At 43.5% G+C, this 19,402-nt stretch overlaps 4 protein-coding genes across 4 annotated transcripts; 2 read left to right on the forward strand and 2 right to left on the reverse strand.

Moving 5' to 3' along the window:
• Window positions 1-750, forward strand: O0I10_003550 (uncharacterized protein; the record flags this gene model as incomplete). The annotated part of the gene is made up of 1 exon (XM_058483619.1): window positions 1-750. The coding sequence occupies one exon, from the start codon at window positions 1-3 to the stop codon at window positions 748-750; it is 750 nt and encodes a 249-aa protein (XP_058345417.1).
• Window positions 751-880: 130 nt separating this feature from the next.
• Window positions 881-6,979, reverse strand: O0I10_003551 (uncharacterized protein; the record flags this gene model as incomplete). The annotated part of the gene is made up of 18 exons (XM_058483620.1): window positions 881-1,045; window positions 1,107-1,205; window positions 1,267-1,371; window positions 1,423-1,638; window positions 1,696-2,355; window positions 2,412-3,173; window positions 3,223-3,601; window positions 3,653-3,887; window positions 3,947-4,642; window positions 4,699-5,372; window positions 5,440-5,747; window positions 5,808-5,912; window positions 5,971-6,104; window positions 6,160-6,226; window positions 6,288-6,433; window positions 6,540-6,627; window positions 6,681-6,826; window positions 6,895-6,979. 18 exons carry the CDS (start codon window positions 6,977-6,979, stop codon window positions 881-883), a joined length of 5,070 nt encoding a protein of 1,689 aa, XP_058345418.1.
• Window positions 6,980-7,892: 913 nt separating this feature from the next.
• Window positions 7,893-12,630, forward strand: O0I10_003552 (uncharacterized protein; the record flags this gene model as incomplete). The annotated part of the gene is made up of 16 exons (XM_058483621.1): window positions 7,893-8,068; window positions 8,135-8,279; window positions 8,353-9,852; window positions 9,923-10,237; window positions 10,299-10,388; window positions 10,591-10,686; window positions 10,778-10,852; window positions 10,909-11,000; window positions 11,053-11,254; window positions 11,313-11,462; window positions 11,532-11,710; window positions 11,780-11,898; window positions 11,965-12,064; window positions 12,125-12,176; window positions 12,257-12,449; window positions 12,521-12,630. 16 exons carry the CDS (start codon window positions 7,893-7,895, stop codon window positions 12,628-12,630), a joined length of 3,594 nt encoding a protein of 1,197 aa, XP_058345419.1.
• A 4,499-nt stretch (window positions 12,631-17,129) lies between these two features.
• Window positions 17,130-19,278, reverse strand: O0I10_003553 (chaperone DnaK; the record flags this gene model as incomplete). The annotated part of the gene is made up of 3 exons (XM_058483622.1): window positions 17,130-17,831; window positions 17,888-19,074; window positions 19,164-19,278. The coding sequence occupies 3 exons, from the start codon at window positions 19,276-19,278 to the stop codon at window positions 17,130-17,132; spliced, it is 2,004 nt and encodes a 667-aa protein (XP_058345420.1).
• Window positions 19,279-19,402: the final 124 nt, after the last annotated feature.

Below are 19,402 nucleotides of genomic sequence, written 5' to 3' on the forward strand. Positions count from 1 at the left end.
ATGAAGGTTTTTGGTATTGCTTTATATACAGCAGCCCTCTTGGCAACAATTCAGGCGTTTCCAGGTTATCATCATCATGGGAACAAGCATCATGGGCATGGACACAAGGAGGAGGTGCATTATGAAGTGATCAATCCAGATGCGGTTAAACCAGAACCTCCTGTTGACCCAACAACCACCACTCAAGGAATAGGTCCCCCAGAAGATCTTACTTTAACGGATGAGACAGATGTTTGCGTTACCACCACCACTACCGCACCTACCCACACCGTTACTACCACTAAGACTGTCACTGACAAGACGACTATTACACATTCCGCCACTGTAACCAACACCGTATCGCACTGCACGGCGACTAGTCGTACCACTACAACCGTCACTACACCTACAACGACTACCGCCACCTCCACTATCACTACCTCTACGACGACGACCGTTCCAACTACCACCACCGCTACTACCACATCCGTTACGACAACGACCATTCCATTGACCACAACCACTGTGAAGACTACGACCACAGCAACTTCCACTACCACTAAGGATGTGTTCGTGACGGTCTATAGAACTAAAACGATCACTGACGAGGAAACTACAACCACAACCAATTATGTCACTGAAGAGGAAACTCAAACTGTGTTTGCAATTCCCCAAGAAAAGAAGTACAACAAGCATAAGGGTTATGACAAGAAGGGAGACTATGGCAAGAAAGGCCATGGCAAGAAGGGAAGCTATGGTGACAAGTGGTAGATACCTATTGTAATCAAGCGCTTTTGATTCATACTACATTTTGCTGTTCTCCTTTTGAACGATCATTTTTTGCTACGTTTTATTATAGTACTTAATGCTAATGAATTGAAAATGCTAAAATGGATGCTTGTTAATCAATGTCTACACAATTTACTTGCTGAAGCAAGTTGTCCCATGTATGTTTCTCCTCATCATCTCGTGATAGCGCGAGTATTTGGTAAATCCAAGCCTGAAGCCCTTGATTCCGCACCAAACTGCTTCCCACACGTGGAATAGTGAGCGCATGTTGCATGATCTGCATCAAAGACAACAATGAGTCAGCTGCTATAAACAAAAAAATAAAGTCACCTATGTACCTCAACGATCGTTTTCTTGGTAGGTTGATCCGCCATCACTGAAGAATAAAAAGACATGATCAAATCCCACACTCGTCGTCTAGTGAATATCTTGTAATCCTATAAACACAATTCATCAATATCCCTATATCACACCAAGATGAATGCATATAAAACAAACCTCGTATGTTCGCATGGATGACGCCAATACTTGTAAAAGCCATAAACGCTCTTTGCGATGTGTAGGTGTCGCCGAAGAGAAAACCCAATTGAACATTGGAACATACTATACAGCCATGTTAATGTGATATCATTCAAAGGTGGCTTGTCAACTTACATTGAGATCAAAGTTGGGATATTGCAGAATCAACCGAGAGATGTGAGGATACATGTAATGTGTAGGATCAAGAAGAATAAACACAGCATGTGCCACTGTCACCGTTACAGCGGCTGGTATCCGAGGAGGCTCATCTTGGTTGTGTCGACCTTCAATGGAATTTCTCAATGCATCCAACAAGTAAATCAGCTGTGCAACCTCAGTGATCTTGGAATGCTGTAATACATAACGTCAGCATTGAAATGGACCCTTAAATTACTTTAGGATATTTACCTGCAATAGGGCATAGAATTGATCCATCATTTGGAAGCCCAGCATACGCACTTGTACATCTTGACAAGAAAGTGATACGAGCACCATCCCAAGTGCCTTGCACTCCAAAAATCGTTTGCAATCAACAGCACCATTGCCGATCAAATTTCCAAATAAGGGCAAAAAGAATGCAGGATCATATACAGGCTTGTCATTTTGTGCGGGAGGCTCTGGTGCACCAAGGGTGATGTTCTCAGGAAGATGTGTCCACGTGTATTCCATCAAATCGGGATCAATCAAACCAAACGTTACCATGGAAATTGTGTCGGCTTGGAGTAAGGTTCCTGCTTGAGCATGTGCCTGGCGAGTCTTATCTGATCCAGGGCCCCAAAGAAGCATCTTGGGAAGAATGGTGCCATGTCCTCGAGCTTCACATGAACGTAGTATATCAAGAATCGTTCGATCAGGCCTTGATGTAGTAGCACCATAGCTTGTCAAAAGTGGATCAAGTAATCCATGTTGTGTTGCCAAGATATCAGGTTGCAAAACATGCAAAACATGGACCAATCGAATGATGGATCGTCGTTGCTCATTGTCGTTCTCAGGATTCGTCAATGTCTGGTATTGTTCATGATCTAATACACGGCGCATATACGTCTCAATTGGCTCACGCTTGTTGATCTATACAAGGCTATGTGAGTAACGAAAAGAAATGATGCCGATCTCCTTCAACTTACATTATGATACGCTTTGTCCACAAGAGTGGCGGTCAATCGAATAGCTGCCGCATCACCAATATTGTCAAGGATTGTGTTCAACACAAAATCACGTACGCACTCCCTATCGAGCATGGTCCAATCCACCTCCGTCAAATCCATAAATGTTGCAAGTCGATCATAAAACGCATCGTGAACATCAACGAGGTTGGGTTTGGCGATAATTCCAAGGAACTTCTCCAATGCCTTGATGGCATATGCACAACGATCGTCACCTTCATTCCCTTCGTATCCAATTTGTACCACGCCCACGAGTGTTGGTGATAATACAGACCAACTTTCTTGACTACTGATAGCCTCTTGGACAAGCTTGGCAACATCGATACCCGAAGAGCTGCAAGAATTCTGAATGACGTCCAAGGGGATGCGGCAATTACCGCCATTGAAGATATAGCGTAGTAATAAATCGTTACAACTGTCGAGAAGAATTGGAATGCCCTCGGGATGATTATCGACACAAGAATTGAGAAGTGATAGCATGCCTTGCTCAAGCACACTAGGGGACCAAACTCTCCAAAGCTTTGCGACTCGCTCAAAAGCTCTTTCTTCAAGCTGGGTGTTGCTCATCTTGCATACATCATCCATAAGAGAAACCAAGAGCTGGCATATATGGCTTTGCAGTTGCTTGTCGCTGATATCAAAACTATCGACCTTGATGAGATGACCCAATATTTCTTGAGGATGATCAAAAAGCTTCACGTGATCGACAACAACCCGAATGAACTAATAAGGTTTATAAGTATTTTGCAATTACAGCAAACGAGTAGCGTACCTCTGGATTAACATTTTCATATTGTTGTGTTTCCAAACATTCGATTTGATGAATAAGTCGAGATTCGAGCTCGTTCATGACTGGATGGTCGATAATCATCGCCTTCAGCTGACCTTGGTTATCACCTGCAAGCGCGAAAAAGTGGGTGACAAGCGTAAACGCCAATTGTAAAGGAGCAATCGTCGTATCCCCCTTGTCGACAAAGACCGAGAGCTTTTCAAGAATCAAGGATAAAGCATGTGCAAGACGTCTGACATCGAAATCTTGTACGGCAAACTTGAGTAGCTCGGTTGCCACTTGATTCGAATCGTAAAATTGCCAGATGTTGAAGAAAAGAATATCGAAAGGAATCGCCTTCATCAACCGGATCATAACACCACTATTGATACAAGTTAGGACAATTATTGGGGATAAAGTTGAAGATACTTACTGCTCATCCTGGTTTTCCAAAGAGTCAATAGCGTTGATGTCGGTATAATTGAAGACGCTGCCCGCCAGTGGATGGCGTTGAGAGATGTATTCCACGAGTGGCTCAAATGATTTCCATTGAAGTTCCTCCTCACAACATTGTGCCAAAGATTTCAAATGATGATCGGCGGCTGCCACTGGGAGCGATTGTAATAACTCAACCATACGTTGTCGTCGCTCAGTCAAATCACCATTGTCTAGGAAACAAAATGTAAGTTATGATCCCATTAGGTATTATCTAGGTATATGCATGTACCTGAGATAGCATTTTGTAAAAGGGCTTGGTCAAATGAGTCCTTAGCATCCGATAATGAAGATGCCGATGAAGCTGACAAACAGGCATATGCTTGCTGGACCATGTTGAAAGAATCCCATGCTGCCACAGAGGAAGGTGATACATCTGGAGCTTCATCGCTGCATTGTTGATAGAGCATATCGCACACCTCTTGTAAGTAGATTGGGATCTTTTGCTTGGCGATCAATTGGATAACAAGTGAAGTGACATACGCCATGATCGTCTTTTTGTTGCCTTTGAAAGTTTGCATGTGCTGAAGAACTGTCAACAAAATCGCGCTGAATGGATAAGATTCGGTATCAGCAGCTTGGACAAGGGCTTGCATCAAGTGGGATTGTTCATTGTGTTTGGATGCGGCTCGCTCCATCAATTGAGATAGCTGATCCATATAACGATATTGTGCGCCGTTGAAACGATCAATACATTCATCCAAAAATCGTAAAATAGTCGTTTGCTGATCTGTAAGTGTCTTTTCATCCACGTGATTCCGAGGTAAAGCTTCAATCCACATGCGTACTTCACTGGGATCGTGTCGAAACATGAATGAGTCTGCAAGTGTGCGATTGATCAATTTGCTGGTAAGCTGTTGGATATGCTTGTGAGGTGATTGAAGATACAAGGCGAGAAGCGTTGTGATGTGCGATAAGGATGTTTTTGCTATAATGGCAAACATGAGTATACTTCCTACTGAGTAATCACTATCCGAACATTACCTGCTTTGTTTGTCCACCTAAGATCAGGCACATTTGACAACATGTCGAGCAAATTGACCAGGGATTCAGGACGCATGGACAAGATGTCTGTAGGAATAAAGCTTGCTGGATCCACCATTGCTTCCATCATGGCTTCAGGAAGATATTGCTGATAAAAGCGTAAAAGGCGTAATGTGCTATCTTGCATCATCTCTTGCTGTGCTGTGATCTCGGCTTCATCGGCTCCATTATCAGCTCTGGATTGAATGGATTGATATACAGAGACCATGGTCAATACATCAGGGAGGCGTTTGCGGAATCCATCGCGTAGTTGTGAGAGACACTCGTGCCATTTGCTGATGCCATCGACGTTGGATGTGGAAATGACCTTTTCAATAGCACGCACGACATCATCGTACTTCAAAAAGCTTGCTGTGAGAAGAAGAATGGTTGCATAATTGACCAAGGGGCTTGCATTCTTCAAACCACGAGCCGATACCACGCGTCCAAAGGTGTTTGGAAGAATATTGTCGAGGATGGTGTTGACGGATGGTGGTGTTGCAGGGTATACATCACTGTCGCCATAATAGAGAGATGGTACAGGGAAACGAATCACTTTTTGAACCAATGTCATCCTAGCAAGCCATTTGCTGCTTAATCGAGGCTCAATGGATGTCGCAATGCTTTGGAAATATCTATATAATGTCATAGGAATTAGCACCCTATCGAATCCTCTAGCTGCTAAGAGCTTTTGATGCTTACCCTGGTACCAATTCTGGACATGCTGATAGAATCTTTAAAAGGAGCTTTTGCTGACGAATATCTTCTGCAGGTTTCAGCACTGCGATAAACCGAGATAAGGTCTTGTTGCGTATTTTGGATGAAGAACCCTGAGCCTCCTGTGTCTCTGTAGCAGATACAACCGGATACCATCCATAATCTTTGTAACAGATGCCTTCACCAGGAATAGTGCAAATGGATACAAGAAAGTCATGCGCAAGATCTGCTGGTATGCCTGTTTCATCCGCTCCAATCACTTCAGGTTCTCGTCGAGCATAAAGCTTCGCAATCTATGATACAAAAAGTAAATCTCAAGCCGATGACCCTCCTTTACAGCCATCTCTAAATACCTTTTCCAGAATCTGATGCGAGAAAAACAAGGTCTTATTGTAACGTGGCACATGCGTATCATCAATGAGATGCTGTTTGACTGTTGAGAAGATCTCTTGGATAAGCTAGATACAACGATGTTAGTATGATAGTACATAATCATTCACATCCATGCTAAAGTACCTGATAGGCGTCTTCATCAATCGAATTGAATACTGAATGCACGAAATTCTTGACGCTTAATATTTGTCGTTTGACGCCAGCATCCGCATGAATAAAGAAAGCAAGTACAAATCGCACGTATTGGGTTCGAAGATCTAAACGTAAGATGATTAGAGGATTGTAAGATAAGCATTGATTGCTGATTCATACCATAGAGATAGCGTTTTGGATTCTTGGTCTTGGTCTTTTGTCGATAACGAGCAGATCTCAGGAAGCCCTATATTGAAGACCATGGATATCAGCACTACATCAGTCATCGGTATTGTCTCTTTTCTTACCTCTGATTGAAAATTGAAGTTGTGGAATAAGGCACTAGCTGCTGATTGCCCTAAAGAGCACATAGCTTCCAAAAGCTTGAAGGTAGCCATGACTTGAGGAATGCGTCCCGATGCCAAACCGCGAGTGATATACTTCATCCGTGTGTCTATGATGTAAGGGCTAATGGGTTAAGGAGATTGATCACGTGAACTTGTAGTACGACATGCGAACAATTGACAACAAAAAGGATATAGTTTGCACCAATTCTAAACCGAAAGGACGAATGATGGGCGTTGTACAGAGCTTCAGGAATTGTGCAATCACTTCTGGAACCAAGCATTCGAGGTTTTGCAAGTTTTTCTACAAGGCGCGTTTAGCCTTTCATTGAACAAGGTGTTGTATCAACTACTCACGCTAGCTTGATAATCCCATAGATCCAATAGATCGCTGCCGTCTTGACATTGTTGTACGTATTCGACGAGCGATCGTGTTCGCTTTTCCATGGGGTCCACACGAATCTTGGTCGCTTCTTGCAATTGATCCTTCAGCGTGTTGAGTGCTACCCATGGGACACTGTTGTTAATGCTCACCATGCTCGATAACGGGTTGAAGAACAAGCGAGTTTACCTGGAGGCAACACGCCAGCATCACGCAAATGCAATGCCTTGCGAATCTCTTCTGGATCGGTATAGTATTGGTCGGGATCGCTCATGGAGAAGGTGACATTCAACTCAAAGCAGAGACAAGCGAAAAAAGTAGCTGGACGTCGGGATCTTAGTTTTCAAATGCCACGCTTCATCACAGAGGCTCATTCTATCATCATCCGTGTCCCTTTTTCTTCAAGGCACCATAATAAAGATGTGAATGAATCTTCTGGATCATTTAATGTGATGATAGAGATGTCTCATTGTCATTCTAAAACGAGATTGTCTTTATGTATAAACAATGAATGGACCCAAAACAACTCTTCATCGATGAGGCAGCAGGCAAACTTGTATTCAAGAACGTGAATGTTGAGGCTTCATAGATTAGGAATGGGTGTGCAATTATGAGTCGCTGATCCTTCTTGTTCTATCAATGGTACCACACTTGCCTATTTATGTACGTGTTCTTTGAGATTGGATCGATGGTGCCTATCATCCTACGTAGGTTACTAGTCATTATACATTACTTCTCTAATACATAAACGATGAGTCAAATACGCCATTCTTCTTTGCTAGAAAAAAGAGCCCTCAAACGAACGTATGGGTAGATGGGAGTGAACAAATGACCTTGATAGACAATATGGTATTGTTTTTCATCTGAAATGGAGCTTTTTGCGTAAAAGTGACCCCACAACGATGAAGAAAAAAGCGACATTCTTAGCACAAAGAAACCAGAGTTGGCTTTTTGTTAATTGCAATACCAAAACAAGATGCTATATTAGTCAATCGATAACTTGCTAGTATTCAACAGGCAATTTTATGTGAAAATGGGTGTGCATTGAATATACAAAGATGGGTCGCACTGACGACGATAATCAAGCGACAACGCGGGATTTCTAATTCACTTCTACTTCTCCTCGTACCCCGTTGCCACGGGAAGCAAGCTCGTGCGGCGCGATAACCAACTCATCAACCGATACGATGGATCTACTCAAGGAGTTCAAGGCGAGATCAGTCCCAAGCGCCTGCAAACTTTTGAATGACTATAGCAACAACCTCTTCTTGTCGCCTGGATCCCTCTCGATCGACCATGCGAAGACGTTGCATTCGGCACTACCCGCGATCCTGACGCAGATCTTTGGTGCACCGGCAACAAGGTAAAGTGTTGACGAGCATGTGTGGGAGTGTTGTGTGAGTGAAGGTCTCATGATAAAGTTACGTAGAGGATGGGTGCAAACCGAGATACCAACGGAGCATGATGCATCCATTGTACAGGTGTTGAAACCAGATGGCCCCTTTGTCCAAGGTCTGGTTTATTTAAGCAAGTTCCCAGAATATTCATACGATGTGGCAACCGAGAGCCTACCGGTGAGTGTGCGTGTGTGTGTGTTTTTGCGATGCAATGTCATTGTTAGCAGAGACTCATCCATACTTGCTATAGGATGATGTGCGCAAAGCATTAGCTGCCGGTGCCATTCAATATCTACCCCGTCTTTACACCAATTGCACTCATATGGAAAAACGTACATCTACCAGCGCCACGAATGATATACGAACAGCTGCAACACGACAATCCACCATCTTTCCACGATCATCTTCAGGCGAATATCAGATCCGATTCTCCACTATCCAATTTTATCTCTTTTACATCACCAGCGTTGCCACATGGGTGCCATTAATGCCATCTCCTCCACGACCTACTCCAGCGACTCAACCTCATTCCCTCGTCAATCGTATTCATCCACAGCACCCAACAACAACAACCCAACAAGAACCAATTCGTGTACGAAGCATCGTCAATGGTGCCTACAGTGATATCATCAATACATATTTACGCCATTTTATACCTTGCGTTACACGTGGATCAGGACAACAAGATTTTTTGCCCAGTATTGGAACATTCTTCCTCGATGCATGTATTGAATTATGGCTGAGAACACCATGGATCTCGAATGGACAAAAGCTATCTTCAGAGTATATGCATTGTATACGCCTTTTCATGACGTTTCTTGTCAGCGGTGATCTTAGACGACGACAACACGAGCCATTGTTCAAATCAGTATACGATGTTGCAAAGAATGAAATCTATATGCTTATTTCTCGATTGGCACTCAATTGGTCCAAGACGGATGGATATCTTCAAGTGATATCATTGTGGTCATTATGGGCAGCCCCTTGGCGACTTGGAGCTACGCCGCGTAGTTTTGAGAATGAAACGTTTCGACCTATAGCTGAAGGATGGCGTCAAGTGATCTTGGATAATCTCTTGTTTTACATACCTTTGGTGGAAATCTTTTTACAACGCACGTCGACATTCACATATCCCGAAGCAGCACCAGCACCAGCACCAGCCATGTCCATCAACCCTATGCCATTCAATCATCCACATGCTACTACAACAACTCCAACCCAAGCACAACAACAACAACAGCAACAACAAGATGATACCAAGATTGGTGGTCAATTGAGGATCATTTATCGCCTGATCAATGTATTGAAAGCAGAAGATTTGACACAATTTTTGGCACTCTCTGAACAAGCTCTTGTGAATATCCACACTCAACAAACCAATGCCAGTGCAATGAAATCGGAGAACAACAATGATGCTGGGGATACATTGGCCAATAAATACTTTGGTGATCAACGAGATGCCATGTGGGAGTGCTTGAAAAAGACGCGTGACGATCTCGTTCAGCTTGGTGGGGGTACATGGGCACCACCCCACTTGTATATAAAAGAAGCAAGGTCACGAGCAGAGCCATTGACGAAGACATTGGGTGCTATTCAGGATGCCATTCAATCACGACAAGAAGGACAATTACCATGGGCTGCTGCTGCCGCTGCTGTTGCTCATGTTCGCCAAACACCTGCACAACAAAAATCCAAGCAACAGGCAGCCGAGTTACAAAAGGCGGCGAATGCATTTGCAAATTGCTTTTCGGTAACACAAATATTTGGTTTGGAATTCATGCAACAACAAAGTCCCACTAATGTGAAATGCTTAATAATAGCTCTCCCAATCACAAGGGAAAACTCGAGCAGCAGCACCTGGTCAAGAAGGAACTCGATCCATATTTCCAACATTACAAAGACCCACCAAGCCTTCAATATCAGTGCGCAAGGATCCTGTTCAAGTAGCAGGTCTCAAATCGAATAATGGCTTCCTATCAGAGCAAGAACGAGAAATGATATTACAAGGGAAGATGCACTGTGCACATAGAAATATACCAGCATTGGGTCCACGTGCAGATGAAGTGGTGCGATCGTATGAATTAAGTGTGATGGTACGCTGGATCGTACCAGCCGATAGGTGGTTGAACAAGCATGTAAGTTTATTTGTTGTAGCTATATTATATCGACTATCTTACTCATATCATGTTTCTATAGTACTCCCGATGGAAACCAACCAGGCTGTCAATGCTTCCGGATAAACTTACATTAAGACCTCTGGCGGCGTCCATTAATGTAGCATATTTAGTGGTGTTTTTGTCCATATTGTGCATATTCATTAGCTGATAAACATTAGAATGCTAATACCATAACATAGGATGTTCATTTGAGAGGATAGGTGGACGATGATGTAATAGCCATTGGGCACCCAAAATCTAATGCTTGGACGTGAGGCATCCACATCATGCATGCAGTCTTCAACTCAGCACAACCAATCCTTCATTTTTAGTCGTCTGACAACCTTTATCCTTTCACTCATCCCTTTTCCATGGCAGACACAACTCAATTGGACAATCAAGAAACAACGGATGTTCGTGACTCATCGGTAAGCTTACTACACTAAAGAAGCTCCTACATTTAGCGTCCTTGAAAAGCAAAACATCTAAAGACAACAACCGATCATTGCTCGTTTATAGAATGTGCGTACGTGGAAGGAGCTCCACCAAGGCGAACAAAAGTTGACAGAATCACTTCGAAAGCAGCTTGACAGAGTATGTATTCATGCTATCTTTATCGTCTCTATTCAACCCTCTAACACTTGAACTAGGCACGCAAAGACAAGGCTGATATGGAAGCCGACCTGGAGTCGCGTGCAAAAGCGTTCCAAGCAGCCCTTGAACAACTACAATCTGGCTCGCCGTAAGTTTGCTATGGATGACATTGATCAAATGGTTGACACTTTTATGTTTAGTAACAAGATCACTCGATTGGATGCATTGTTGGAGATACAAGATATGGATGAGCTCAAGGCCCAAGTCAAGAAGCTGCACGAGACATGCCTTCAGCAAGAAGCTCGGATCAAGAAGCTCGAATTTGATTTGGAGATGGAACAAGGCCATGTCAACATCCTTCGCCATGATAATCAAATGTTACGCCAAATGACAGTGGATATGGTAAGAGCGAAAAGAATATGATACGATCTTTTCTCTAATACCCACCCTATTTCTTTAGACTGCTCTTGCTGAACAAGAAGAAGAATACATCTCAAACAAGCTCTTGAAACGCATCTCTGGTCTCAAAAAGGAGAAAGGCGAGTTATTAATGCAGGTGGAACAAGAAGAAGAATACTTGACAAATACATTGCAGAAGCGTCTCAATCAGGTAGGGTTTTCATCCCGCGGAACAAGGATAATTAGGACTCATCATCATCGTGAACCCCCTTTTTTACAGCTTCAAAAGGAAAAGATTGATCTCGAGAATGCCCTTGAACAAGAACAAGAATACATTGTCAACAAGCTTCAAAAGCAACTTGATTCTCTTCGAGCACAACAACCTATCAAGTCACCTTCATTGCGTAGCATACAAGATGCTCCTGTCAGCCCAGCAGCCACAGCTTCTCCTTCATTGAGGTATTTATATACCATCTTGTACATTTTGGGAATTACATAGAATTGCTCACCGATAATCATCATCTATAGTGCAAAGAAATGGCACCCGACTGGATCACCATCAGATGTAGCACCAGCTGGTTTGATCGAAGTGCTACGGGCCGAGAATGCGGCATTGAAAAGCAAAACGGCGGAAATGGAGAAAGAATGTATGTGCCACGAGAAGAAGGTGTGATGCTTAGTTTTATTGTTTACTAATATGGATACCTTTGTAGATATGAACAAGGTACAACAATGCAACAAGCATAAGAGTGAACTTGTTCAGCTTCGCAAACAACAAGACTTGGCTGTTGATGATCTTGTTATGGATGAAGGGTAAGTTTATCTTGTATGGTAGAGGAATCTTTTTGTTAACTTTGGCTTATTGTGGCATAGTATACCAGCTGTATTCCGCTCTGTGCCTCCATCGCCCAGTAGGCAAGTCCGAGTAAGATGTTCTTGACAAGGGGTGGGAAAAAGAGGGGGGTTAGAGAATATGATCGAAACTTACCTTTCATCCATCATCAGGGTCGAAGATCAGCATCGATATCGTCGCAACGATCAGTGGATAAAAGCAACATGAATTTGAACGCCATCCCACCTTTGCAACTTGATAATAGCTCATCAACATCTACCGCCACTTCAACGAATCATCACGATCATAGCACTGTTGGTCCTCAAGCTATTCCCGATAGTCATTCGGTATCTCGATCACGCTCAGGTAAAACGTCGAAGAAACAGAATTCCTTGGCGCCAAGGCTGATATGACGTTGTTACGATCATTCTTTCTAGAATCCACCAGCTCGACATCGGGTAGCCTTCCGAAGACAGCAGCCAAGCGTATATCCGGTGGTCTCTTTGGCCTTAGTTCTCCTCCTCCGCAGCACCCTCCTCACCCTTGAGTTACTGGTGTTTGATATACAACGCTCTAGCCACCCAATTTCTCTCTTTTTTATTGTTATAAACACAACCTTTGCAACAGCTGAAGAAGGATTTGATATGGATAATGGTTAAATGCATATTGTGATACGTAATGACGATGAGTGATGCTTCTTCTTTTATCCCCTGAATCCAATCCACTGGATCCTATTGACCCCAGTAGTAGTAACCCGTAACAATGCATTGGATAATTATCCGATATTCCGAGGTGCAAGTGATATAATCACCATCGTCCCGACAACGAATTCTCTAGAACCTCTCTCAGATACAGCTACCAACTTGATTACTTTTGCACATGGAAACATTACAAAGTGCTCGTGGCATCATCTCGTGGCGCTTCGATTAGTTACTTTTACTGGAAATTTTGCAACGGGATGCACACAATGTGAGCATGGCATCACCAGGTGCTTTATTTTCGGACCTGCATGAGAAAACCAAGTTCGCATAGAAACCGGATAACAGTGCAAATGCTTCCGAAGGTCGGTCGGTGTGGAAGGCTACATATGGAGTGGCAGCGAAAAAAAACGAGTCGGCGAATCTACCATAAATTGGCGCAGAGAGCCGAGCTTCCGAATTGTTGGGCCGACCTTGTAAAAGCTGCAAATCCACATGAAGGTATATGTACCTTTCATCATCAACATTTCTGGAATGTGCAAAGAACTGCTAATCGTATATTGGTGAATAATTGTTTTGTGTGGCGTGAGTATCAAAGGGATAATGAGGGATGGGGGGAAGGGTTGATGTAAGTAAACACAGCAACGAGCGGACACCAGACTCTAATTTACAGACAATCAAATTTACCAGCCACCATGATAAATACCATACATGACTCAAATTTGGCGGGATTGCATAGTGTCTATTCATAGCAGCATTCATTGGTCCGCCTACTAAACATGATGATAAATGATAATTAGTTTTGGGTGATGGAATTCAAAAAAGCCAAACGTAAAGGGATAAGGAATGCAAAAGTGAACTCAACAACGGGAAGAAGAATAGTGCTACTGAATCATTAGTTAAGCGGTTGGTTGAGAAGCGTGGGTGTTTGTGCACATTTTGCTACGAATGATATCATATCTGAAGCAGAGGATTGGAAATGCCACGTGTCGTTTGCCCGCCATTGGTCGGTGTTTGGAAGGAAGGTGGTTGATTAGATTGGCCAAATGCAAGTGGACGTGATATGTTGTACAAAAGGGCCGCCCTAATAAAGCCGGGGCACGAATGAAATGAGTGTATGACAATATCGCCACGTGTGGGATCGGCGGCGTTTATTCCTACGGGTTGGTCATTCTTTGCTCACTTGCCACTAAGCCTCTCCCTCACAGAGTATATATAAGGCCCAATTTGCCATCTTCAATATCCTCATTCATTCACTACTTTTTTAATTGCCACCTCCTCTTACGCTTTTGCATACGCTATATCCCTAAGTAACCTATCATGTCTGACGGAAGATGCATCCATTGCGGCCAAAAGGGTCACTACTCCATGTAAGTACCTTTAATGCAATCACGTGTGTGCGAAGCATTGTGTTCCTAACCTATCATCATCATTTAGGATGTGCCCAAAGAAGCCTAATTCTGCTTGTTAACGCGCTGAATCGCGTGAACGTCCTCTTAAATACGTGTCAATGAATGACAGAAATACATCCATGCACGAAAACGAATGACGACGATAACGACAACATGAACAAACGCCGTGACAATCCATCTATTACATCTTTCCATCACACCGAATTTCATCAACCATAGACGAGCCTTCAACAAGCTCACCATCATTTACCATGGCAGGCCGGCCAACATCATCTCATATGTACAATATTATGCTCATCCTCTCTCTCTCTTTTTATGTAATTCTCTCCACAAACACATTTACCCTATACATAATACTACTACTTTTGTGTCATCATATGTAAAAAAAACTTCACTAGAAAGCATCCAGCATCCAATCCTATTAAACTTTACTCTAATTCTCCCATATTTTTGATGAGCATGTGGTAATGGTAATTGGTTTGAGAACTGCTATGTCTGTACTGCATTGTAATTTCTTCAAGGAATGTTCTCTTGTCGGGTGAAGGATGAAAACCCGCTTTACGTCATTGGTTTGTTTGGTCGCTTACAGCCACGTTGCACCTTTTCCGGATCCCGTTAAACGTGCCACAGCCCAATGTCGGTGTGTATCCAAAAAGCAAAAAGAAAAAAAAAATCGGTGGGACACAAGCGCAGCTCCGAAAAACAAGCCGTGAGATCCGAGACAAAGAAAAGTAGCGCATAGCGTACATGTTGCTTTTCGTGCCTTGTGCCTGAAAATCCTGACAAGGTAGGGCTTGAGATTGAGAAACATCTAGTTGAAACATTAGCGGGCGTGTTATTGCAAGGTAGCATTGGTTAAGGTGAGAAGCGGAACATCATCAAGAACCAATGGTGTGGATTTGTAGGCTATTGCTTATTGACCCCTCTTTTTTGCTGCTTGCTGCGTTTTGCATTGGGTGGTCGATCATGATAAACATCATGCATAAAGAGCATCCTTTCAATCCCGCTTTCGGATTATTGCCTTACATTGGCCAACAATGAAAAAGAGGTCCCCTTTTTCTTTATCCTTCATGATTGTCATCGTTGATCATAATGAACATGACGCTGTGCACTTTCATAAACCGGCACAATGGCCGCAAACTCTGCTTGCTCTAGCCAGCCTCCTTTTGTGCTACCCAACAACATTACACCTAGCTCACGTGTGCTAAAAACAGTAAACAACCCATTGGGTGACATCTTATGCAAAACCATGTTCTTGATATCCTCTCTTTTACAAGTCTCTCTCTCTGTGCACCTTGAGCATGTGCTCTATGCCATGGAGCTTAATCGATTTACACCTTCCTAGTAAGTCCATAGATCCATGCGATACATGTACGTAGGGCAGCACCCGATCCTCGTATACTCTACATGTCTCTTGATCCCGTTCTTTTTTTCGCTTGTGACATGGAAAATAAAAGTTTTGTAGTAGGGAGTGGGTCACGGGCCATTCACCTTTTAGCGCCAAATGGCTCGTTTTGGCATACGTCCTCATTCACGTTATGCGTGAACATGATACACCACGGGAGATACTTCCGAGATCGATAGTGTTCTATTTTACACGCGCAGCATGCTTGTATAGCTTGATCATTGCTATATCTATTATCGTATAAAGTTAGTGTATGGGTAACGAGTTTTGTCAACCGCGTTTCTGGATTGATGGTGGTATACCATAGAAATCAAATCCAACATAAAATTAGCCAATGAATCTTGTTTGCGAAGCGTAAGCAAGGTTGCATTCAATTATACAGCATCTTTCAACGGGTATAAGTGTCAATGCAATACAAGTTATAGTTGCATGAGTTGTAGCGGAAGAAACGATAGAAGGATACACAATGTGCTGTGTCGCCCCCCTCATCACACATACCAAGGGTCCCTGGATCACAAAGACTCCCAGAAATTGGATATCGGGTTACACACCCTTAATTGGCGAGTTGCTGCATGGGGCAATGTACTTAGATGGGCCACTCTTATTATAAGATCGATCGCATCCCGGCAAAAAAATCCGCTACTATTGCTCCTCTCTTCTCCAACTTTTTGCCTATGTACATTTCTTCTCGTTAATGACAGTGTAACAATGAAGAAACTTTATTGGGCTCGGGCCATGTCGCAACCCATCAATGAGCACCCAGCATACACACCCCATAGCACACATGACCGTGTTTTTACCATTATTGGGTGCGTTAGCCTGATCGGTTTGTGCTCTCCACGGTAAAAGAAACCAATAAGGTAAGGGATAATAATGTAAGCCTTGATTCCAAGGTAACACAAACACTTGACATGGATCGCGTTCTCACTCTCCACCATTCTCTTGCCTTAACCGTAACAAACGGCCTCCTCATCTTCGCACTTTTGAATACTCTATCATTGGTATTTGCTAGTCAACATCCTCATTTGCCACGAGAGCAGCTGGTTTGAGACGCGTAGTATGTGTGTGGTATAGCAATGGTTTACCATGGTGGTAGGTGCGTCAACAACGATAACCACATGCCATTGATAGCTTTCGATCTCATCAAAACAAAAGGTGCCATTAAGAGTTTTGGCTATTCGAGTGTGTGTTAAGCTTGCGAACAGATCAACAAGGTACATGGTGAAGTATGCTGGTATAAGAAATCAAGGTCCCTTGTTGTATGCCTCTTACTGTAAAGTATGCATGAATGATGTATACCAAAAAATCACGTGTACCATTGCGGTACCTGAAAAGTTAATAGTGCAGCAGCATACGAACCTCGGTATTGGGTCATTCAATCTTCATTTCAATGCTTCTTTAATATAATCTACCCCTTTTTACTATACTTTGGATTCGCATCCATGCCATGCCATACAAATGCAATCATAATCCACTTGCAACGAATGTTAATTGTGAAAATCAGATATATTTATAGATGTATTATCAACTTTTACAATTCATCATGCTCGTGAGCTGTATCATCATCATCATAATAGTTGTCAGAGCTACCGCTATCAGCACCAGCACCGTACAATTTGGAAGTGATGGGGTTGACAACAGACTCGAGTTCTTCACGTTGCTCATCAAAGTCCTCCTTGGCAGCCGATTGGTTATCATCAAGCCAGTCGAGCTTCTCACGGATGGCATCCTCAATGGCGTCACGGTCATCATCAGCGATCTTGCTGAATGCACCAGAGTCATCACTCAATTGGCCCTTCAAAGTATAAATGTAGTTCTCGAGTTGATTCTTAGACTCGGTGCGTTCACGGACTTGACGATCCTCCTCAGCGAATTCCTCAGCCTCCTGAACCATGCGATCAATTTCATCTTGAGAAAGACGACCCTTGTCATTGTTGATGGTGATGGATTCAATCTTGCCAGATGCCTTATCAGCAGCGCCGACCTTCAAGATACCATTTGCATCGACTTCAAAAGTGACTTCGATTTGGGGAACACCACGAGGAGCAGGTGCAATGCCGGTCAATTCGAATTTACCCAAAAGGTTGTTGTCCTTGGTCATGGCACGTTCACCTTCATAGACTTGGATAAGCACAGTGGGTTGGTTATCGGCAGCAGTGGAGAAAATTTGGCTCTTCTTGGTGGGGATGACAGTGTTACGGGGGATCAACTTGGAGAAAACACCTCCGCTGGTCTATATTCAAGGTGATTAATACAAAGAAAGGATACCTCCAACGATGGCAATCTTACCTCGATACCCAAAGTCAATGGGTTGACATCCAAAAGAAGCACCTTATCAGAACCTTCCTCACCCGAAAGAATACCACCTTGGACAGCGGCACCATAAGCAACAGCTTCATCAGGGTTGATACCCTTGGAAGGCTTCTTTCCATTAAAGTAATCTTCGAGAAGCTTCTGGACCTTTGGAATACGAGTGGAACCACCAACGAGGACAATGTCATCAACTTGATCCTTGGTGACACCAGCATCCTTGAGGACACGTTCAACAGGCTTGAGAGTCTTGCGGAAAAGATCATTGTTGAGCTCTTCAAACTTGGCACGAGTGAGGGTCTCACTGAAATCCTTGCCCTTGTGGAAAGATTCGACTTCGATGCGAACGGACATTTGGGAGGACAAGGCACGCTTGGCCTTTTCAACTTCACGCTTGAGCTTGCCCATAGTCTTCAAATCCTTGGTAATGTCCTCACCATGCTTCTTCTTCCACACCTTGACAAAGTGATCCATGACACGGCTATCAAAGTCCTCACCACCAAGATGGGTATCACCAGCAGTAGACAACACTTCAAAGATGCCATCATCAATGGAGAGCAAAGAGACATCAAAGGTACCACCACCCAAATCATAAACGAGGACGGTCTTTTCACCACCAGTCTTGTCAAGGCCATAGGCGATAGCAGCAGCAGTGGGTTCGTTGATGATACGCAAGATGTTGAGACCAGCAATAGTACCAGCATCCTTGGTAGCTTGACGTTGAGCATCGTTGAAGTATGCAGGAACGGTGACAACGGCATGGGTCACGGTCTTGCCCAAGTATGCCTCAGCAGTCTCCTTCATCTTTTGCAACACCATACCAGAGATCTCCTCAGGGGTGAACGTCTTGTCCTCATTCTTGACCTCGACCTTGATGTTGGGAGCGCCTCCCTTGTTCACCAAACGGAAGGGGAAATGCTTCATGTCACCTTGGACATCCTTGTCATTGTAACGACGACCAATCAAACGCTTGGCATCGAAGACGGTACGAGTTGGGTTGGCGGCGTATTGGTTCTTGGCGGCATCACCAATCAAACGCTCATCATCTGTAAAGGCGACATACGAGGGAGTGATACGGTGACCTTGGTCGTTGGCGATAATTTCAACGCGTCCATTCTTTTGTACACCAACACAAGAATAAGTTGTGCCCAAATCGATACCAATAACTACAATAAACCCATTTTAATCATCAATGTTGCTTTAAACAACCATTGCCATCCACATGGATCCCTTTTTTCCCCCATTCTTTACTTACCAGTTCCATATGCTTCTTTGTCATCTGCGGCCGATGCTGTCTGAATGCCCATGAACAAGGCACACATGACTGCAAAGAGGGCCAACATTAATGTGGCCTTACGCTGTCGCTGCATTGTGTGTATGTGTTGTGTGTGTGTGGAAAGGGAAGAGGGAGATGTCTTGTGCTTGATATCGCGCCGACTCAGTTTATAAATCACGAAATTCGTGGAGCATCAGCCATGTAGCGTACAATGATTG

The sequence above is a fragment of the Lichtheimia ornata genome, assembly GCF_029851405.1.
Source record: "Lichtheimia ornata isolate CBS 291.66 chromosome Unknown scaffold00012, whole genome shotgun sequence".
In the NCBI taxonomy this organism is placed as follows: Eukaryota; Fungi; Mucoromycota; class Mucoromycetes; order Mucorales; family Lichtheimiaceae; genus Lichtheimia; species Lichtheimia ornata.